Source organism: Cyprinodon tularosa, unplaced genomic scaffold (genome assembly GCF_016077235.1).
Source record: "Cyprinodon tularosa strain WSP-4 unplaced genomic scaffold, ASM1607723v1 ctg26, whole genome shotgun sequence".
NCBI classification, from domain to species: domain Eukaryota; kingdom Metazoa; phylum Chordata; class Actinopteri; order Cyprinodontiformes; family Cyprinodontidae; genus Cyprinodon; species Cyprinodon tularosa.
The window spans coordinates 3,069,085-3,076,336 of NW_024038961.1; the positions used below are offsets into that span (position 1 = coordinate 3,069,085).

At 36.5% G+C, this 7,252-nt stretch overlaps 1 protein-coding gene across 1 annotated transcript; it reads right to left on the reverse strand.

The window, feature by feature from the left end:
* Window positions 1–719: 719 nt before the first annotated feature.
* On the reverse strand, window positions 720–5,988 carry fabp3 (fatty acid binding protein 3, muscle and heart). The gene is made up of 4 exons (XM_038288958.1): window positions 5,800–5,988; window positions 3,632–3,804; window positions 1,261–1,362; window positions 720–1,177 (listed from the first exon to the last, which is right to left on the reverse strand). The coding sequence occupies exons 1-4, from the start codon at window positions 5,870–5,872 to the stop codon at window positions 1,124–1,126; spliced, it is 402 nt and encodes a 133-aa protein (XP_038144886.1). The 5' UTR covers window positions 5,873–5,988; the 3' UTR covers window positions 720–1,123.
* Between the last annotated feature and the right edge of the window lie 1,264 nt (window positions 5,989–7,252).

A 7,252-nucleotide genomic window follows, 5' to 3' on the forward strand; every position in this document is an offset into this window, starting at 1 on the left:
GTCTTCAGTTTCATGTTTTTTTGTGTGTCATTTTTTCATCTTAACAAAATGTTAAACTAAATGTTTAAACTGGACAATAAAAAAGTGGTTAAAAAACAGGTTTTCTACACAAGATATTTACATGTATCCCATCAACATTATAGTTCTTATTCAGTGTAACTTCAGGAGGTCGTAGCAGACAGGAGGTGAACTGTCTCCTAATGTGCCCTTTTACCCCTTAACCCTCTATCCAGTTGGCTCTGAGTTATTACACATATGATCTAAGGGAGGGGGGGATATAAATTTAGACCTCACACCTCATACATGAGTGGAGGACATAAGGTTCCCTTTATCCTTGGTGAACACTTTCCAATAGCCTCACCACACCAAGGGGAAAGATGCATACAGATAGACTTTTTAGGAGCAGTCATTAGGTTCAGTTTAAACACCGGCAGTTGTGATGGAAACAGCGGTAACACAGAGTGCCTGTCCATTTTGAGATGTAGCTAAATATAGCTTGTACTAGAGCCTTGCTCACCAGGGCTGAACCTGTTTACCCAGGTACAATTTTTTTTTACACTTTTTAATTGAGGCTATGAGAATCTTGGAGGCTCGGTCACAAAAATGTATGTAACTGCCATCTGACACCAATGGAAAGAGAAAAAACAAACAAACATTGAACTGCTTGGCAGTGCAATAGCATGCTTTGTAATTACAATGAAAGACCAGAAATCAGTCACTACTTTACTTCTTTGTCATTGCTGACTGTTTTATTTTGAATGTTTGAGATCATACCAAGAACATTTTTTAAATTCCAGAAATTTTCAAGGTTTTTTCTTTTTAAAATGTATCATGCAAAATACATTTCTAACATAATAAAGACAAATCAGCAGTTTTATGGAAAACAACAACAAAATAAAATCATTGGAATTTGTTCAGTGTTTGTTTAGTATAGCTTTGAAAAAAAAACAGGCAAAAGGGCTGAGAAACAGGCAAACTCAAGGTCAGCAGTAACAGTAATACTGATGGTACAGTAAAAGGGTAACTAGCAGCCACACATGGCGTTTTCTTGGCCTCCTTACTACCAGTTAGTTAGTAGTAAGAAGTTTTGGGACTTTAGCTGATGCAAACTCCATGGTGGATTCTACTCTGCTTTCTCATAGCGACGTGTGCAAACCACTTCTCCAAGTTTAAGTGTCTGTGGCAGAAAAAGATGGAGAAAATTACAATACAATTAACACTTATCATACAGTTGTTCATTGGATATAACAGGATAATTACCAGTGTGAGGGCGTTTCCGTTGACTTCCCTGACCAGACTGGTCTCTTTACCGTCCCATCGCTGTATGTGTACCAACTTCCCATCCTCTATCTTCACTATGGACTGTAGAAAAGGCATATTAAACACACATTAATGGAAACACAAATAACAAAACTTGAATCTGTATTTGTGGAACACCAAGTATGTTGCTTTACTTGAGTGCTTACAATTTTAGGGGTATTTTATGTAATGTCTCTCTCTCTCTTTTAAGTGATTTTTTAAAGCATATTTTAAATACAAAGGTCCTTAAAGAAAGCATGAAAGACTTTGAGATATTTATTACCAAATTCAAGTATGCTTTTCCAGGAAAGTTCTTCCTTAACTTGTGAAACTTTGGATAAATAACCATTGAAAGTTCTGATGCAAGAAAAGGGGTTTGGAAAATGCAGAAGTGTAAAATGTAAACTAGCTGAACAGACATAATATTAATGTTATTCAAAGGTAAATGAAAAAGTATTATTGTATTATTTAACATTCATTAAGCGATGTTGAAGCATAACATTTTGCTAGTGTAATCACAGTTAATAAAAAAAAAAATGTATCAACCTGAAAATTGTAATACCTATCCACAAAAAGCTGGCTTACATTAGCCAGTGTAAGCTAACAACAATCCACAAAAAGCTAGCTTACATTCACCAGTGTAAGCTAATATTTCAAGTTTGCTTTATATATATATATATATATATATATATATATATATATATATATATATATATATATATATATATATATATATAAATATAAAATACTTTTTAGCTCCAGGAAAAAATAACTTTTGAAACCTCTACCCTCTGCAGCCCAGTTCTGAAAGGAACTGCAAAATAAATCCACATTAACACAGCTTAGATAAACCTAAATCATTTTGTTGGTCATCTTCAAAAAATTTGCTTTTAGATACCATTTTACTCCAAATTAAAAAACTATAAGGCGATGTTAGCCATCTAATGATGAGATAAAATGGTTTCAAACATTTTTGTATTTAAATTATCCCCATATCCTGAAAATCTGTATGATAGCTAACATTAGCTACATTAAAACTAAAAGGATTTATTCTTTTTTTTTCTTCAAATTTATATATAAGGTTATTCCAAATTAACTTTATTCCATTACATTTTCTCTTCTATAGAAAAAAATATATTTAGCAACAACTAAAAATATAATTTTAAATACTGCTGGAAGTGAACTTGAAAACAAGCCAATGCTAATAATGCTAAGCTTAACAATTACATTAATTTTACATCCAACTATAACTTTAGCTGTGAATTCACCTCAAAGAAAAGTCTACATCATTGAGAAAAGATAAGCGAACGACAAATGACAACATTTTATGTATTGCTTAGATTTTTGTATTAACTTAAATTCTACTTTTTTGTTTTTAATTATTAGGGAAAAACTTGATTGCCCACTTGCTGAGATAATATTTCGGGGTAAAAATGTTTTTACCCCCGAAACACCTTCAAAATTTTCATTGTCCTCTGAAAGGGAATATCTTCATTAGCCTCACAAGGCTAAGATTAGAAGTTTATTTTTAACCCTTCAATTGAAAAGCTTTATTTGCTCTTATTCAAGGCAAATCTAGATTTTAGGTGCTCTTGACTTCAAACTCTTATCGTTGATAGTGTTGCGCAGATGCCCTTTTTTGGCCCTGATACCCAATATCTGGCTGTGCAGTATTGTCCGATACTGATACCATACCGATACCATATGTCTGAAATTGATGTGTGTGTGTGTGTATATATGAAGAACTGCATACTACTTGGATGTAAAATAATTGCCATTATGGCTTTGTCAAGCTGCTGCCTACCTTTGTGAAGCAGGAAAAAGACTAAAACAAGTGAATCCAGTAGAACTTATTATTGCCTACGTGGATTGGGTGACAACAGTTGAATAAACTTTTGGCTCTCAAAATGGTTTCCTATTTGTTGGTACTCGCCGACACAGATACAACCATTTAGTGCTGGATCGGGGCCCCGCCCAATACCGGTATCGGAGCAACACTAATTGTTGACCTTTCTGGCTAACTTCCATCACATCATAAAAGATAGAAACCAATTTCAATGAGGCTGTTTTGTATCCTTGTCTGTTCTTTTTTTAACAGTCATAACAAACTGGCCCTGACAACTTCTGTATTTCTTTGAGATCCAGTCTACTGTCCACTAAAGTATAATATGTGCAACAGATCGGCATCATTAAACAGAAACAATAAAAAAAAACAGTTTGTTTTGTTTGTTTAAAAAACAAAAATCTAATTTGCAAATAGAGTTGTGTGTTTTGCCCCTTAGTTTGTATTCCCAGAGTCTCTTTTAGGACTGAAATATCTATGACCTCTCACCTTGACCTTCCTGTCATCGGCTGTGGTCTCGTCAAACTCTTCTCCTAGCTTAAAGGAAACCTCTGTGTTCTTGATGGCACTCTGGGTCTTCACGGTCACCTTGTCAACGTCCACACAGATAATTGTGGTGGGCTTAGTCAAGTTGCCCACCTTGCGTGTAGCAAATCCCACGCCTAAATAAACAAAAACAAAATTCAGCAGCATAAATACAAGTAGATTTCAAACCTGCATGCATTGTAAAGATGGAGGATTTTCCAGACTTCAGCTTGATACCAAATCTGCAAATCCATTCATGCAAATCAACACTGAGACCCTGTTAAGGGACAGGCAGGATGACTTTTGTGTGATATCATGATTTTAAAAGAAGAATTAAATGTGCTCCTTTACGGTTTGATGTGATGTATATAGTATATTAGCCTTGCAGGATGTAATTCCTCAGGGTCCTATTCTAGGCCCCCTTATGTTTTTCTCATGTAAAGTTGTGTGTTGGGTCAGTCTTTAATTACTACCGGTATACGTCCTTCTTTGCTTTGTGGACATTATACAAATCTAGCTTCCCTTAAAATGATTTATACTCAATTGCTAAAGTCTGAAAATCATTAAATAATGGCTGGATATATGCTTTCTAGGCCTCAGTAAAAATAAAATATTATCTTGGTTCAGGGTGTAGCTAATTTCAATGTTTGTATCCTCCTTTTGTAATAAATAAGAACATTGCATAAGATATAATGTAATCATTAAAAAAAATGTATAATTAATTTGTTAAAACAACAATGGGGAGAACTTTTTATTCAACCATTACATTAAGATGATGCTTGGATACCTTTCATTCTGAATAAAAAAAATGTAAAGTGTCACAATCCAAAAGCCAAACTGCAAAAGGGAAATATATATTTTTTATAAAATCAAAAGAAACTCAGAATGTGAAGCAATAGCTGTAACAGTTGTTGAAACATGTTCCCATGAAACCCACACATTTTAGTTTACAGATGATTTAGAGCTATTTTGTGGGATCTGTTGATACAAGGTTAAAGGAGAAGCTTTGAATTTAGCCTCTGGGTTCCTTCAAATGACACAATCTGTAATCTCTATTTGTCTCCTATCAGGTCTACAGCATGTTCTTTAAACACAGCAGGGTCCCATTGACCAGAGTTCCTGCCAGGACATGCAGGAGTGCGAATGATTATTCCCTTTCCTTTCAGGATGGTGGTATATAGCACAAGTATGAGGATCGAGGAAGGAAACCAGGTCATTTGACTGGGTAATACTGACTCACACCCTTTCCTAAATTAGTGAAGAACCTGTTCTGCATAAGGCTTACAAACAGAAACTGTCTTTTTTTCTTTGTAGATGCATCTGTCGCAGTAAAATGCCCCATTGATCCAAAATCTGGGGGTTAAAGGGTCGAAAAGTCCCAAGGTTTCTGAGTTTAAACAGAGCAGACAGGTCAATGGCGGTAAGCCTGTAAGGTCAAGGGCCATCAGTCTTTTTGACAAAGTCAAATAGCTCTTCACGGCTGTAAAATCCCCCCCACCTGTTCTCTTCTTGCATGCTAAATCAACAAACTCCCACACACACTTATATATATATATATATATATATGAGAAATTTCTTTGAAGGCATTTCATCATGATTTCTGAGTCATTTTAATATTCTACCCTAACATGGCTGCAAACAAAGAACAGTTTTATCTAAGGTCACCCACATTATGCACATTGTGTGTGGGTGTGTGTGAGAGAATGGCAGATGTAGGCCATTCATTGCCTTGCAAAGTTAGGGTATTCTTTTCTGCACCAAGAGAGAGCCCCTCCTTTACTCTCAGCTCCCTGGCCATGCGGTCCAAAATTCTTCTTCTCCCCCATAGCTCCCATCTTCTTTCTTTATGCTCTCCTCACACACACACACCTTATCTTTACCACCCCCCATTTCTGTTATTAGGTCCCTTCCCTTATTTACCAGTTCTCTATCATTTAATCCTTCCAAGGCTCTCGCCCAATCAGCCCACACTAAGACAGTTTCAAATGTAAACACAGACATTTATCTTTCCTCAGCTGCATGTGATCACATGCAACCCTGGCATTTCTGCATCCTCTCCTGCTTCACGCGCATGCGCACATGCTCGGATTCATTAAACGTGCACCAGAGGTAGAAATAATGATCATTCTTACCCAGCTCTTTCATGTAATCATCAAATTTCTCACTCTCCTTCAGGTTCCACGTGCCAACGAAAGCCTCAACCATGTTTGCAGCAACACAGAGTAATTGTGTAGGGGGGTGAGAGAGAGCCTGTAAGAGGGTGAGCAGTGAGCACCAAGCCAAAGCAGAGGAGCGGCAGAATGAGAGAGGAGGGAGACAGGCAGCAGAGAGTTTATTCATCAGCACAGGCCTCTCTGCAATCTGACTGGCTGAATGCAGACCGGCTGTTCATGATGTCATCAGAGCAAGAAAGGAGGTGGAGACAACAGCATGCTTTCTGACTGCATGTGCTATACCCATAAGGGGATTTCTATTGATTTTTTAGGTGCATTTTATTCATTTCATCTAAAAGCATTCAGCATTTCAGTGCTTTCTTTAATAAATACAGTTGCTCTTCTGTGGATCTAAGATAGGGATGATAATAATTAGCAACATAAAGAAAGCCAAGCTTGGGGGAATAAAAGGACTAAAGAAAAGAAGAGGGGGGGGTCATGAATAAAGCTCCACTGTTAGACATAGAAAACAGATGGAGGAGTGGCAGCAAATGTTTCTGAAAAGGATGCTTAGAAATGGAAATGCAACAGCAATGTCTCTTATTCACTCTTTTATTATTCGTTTATTTATTTTTTAATGGCACAAGCTTATCATTTCACTGCCCCCTGCTAAAGGTACTTTTGTTTCATTTTAACCTTTCCACATTTGGTCAAACGAGCTTAAAAAAAATCAAGGTATTTTGTTAGATAATCTGTGAGGGACCAACAAAAAAGTGCATAAGTGGTAGTAAAATTATTTCAATAATGGAATGGTAGCCATTCTACATTTCTGAAAACATTTGAACATATTTGCATCCACCCTCCCTTTTACTTTGATCCTTCAGATACCAACAAATGAGTAAATATTCTACTTGTATACAATCTTGAAATAAATATGGCCATTTCATGTAGTCTTTTGGGAATTGTTTGAAAATATTAGCAAACAAAACTTAACCAAGAAGAAGATAGAAGAAAGGGAAACAAGATATACTAAATAAAGCTGGGCAGCAAGGAGCAATGTAAGGAAATTACCCTAAATATATAGTAAGGGCAAAAAATAAATAAAAAATGGGTTAGAGAAAATATTTTTATTTGCTACAATGGCCTAGTCAAAGTCCAGATCTAGATCTTACTGTCATGATGAGTATTAGTGCTAGCCCAAGATGCAGAAACACTCACGGAGAAACTGGGTAAAAGTCCAAAAGAGTTTATTGTGGCACAAACATGAGTAGTGGGAAAGGAACAGTTCAGGCAGGAGGCTGATTCACTGGGGTCTGTGCAGGGAACGGGAAATGGCTGGATAACAGAGATCACGAGGGGCTAAGCCTCTAGCTTCAGGCTAGCGTGGCAGTCCTTCATTTGAGCTTCCAGCTCACTGCAGAGAACAAGGGGA

What these genes read in the sequence shown, in the direction of transcription:
- fabp3 (XM_038288958.1), bottom strand. Translation starts at nt 5,872, where the DNA reads ATGGTTGAGGCTTTCGTTGGCACGTGGAACCTGAAGGAGAGTGAGAAA. An exon ending in TGATTACATGAAAGAGCTGG is followed by an intron (nt 3,805 to 5,799) that starts GTAAGAATGATC and finishes TTGTTTATTTAG; the next exon opens with GCGTGGGATTTGCTACACGC. An exon ending in ACGGAAACGCCCTCACACTG is followed by an intron (nt 1,178 to 1,260) that starts GTAATTATCCTG and finishes TTTCTGCCACAG; the next exon opens with ACACTTAAACTTGGAGAAGT.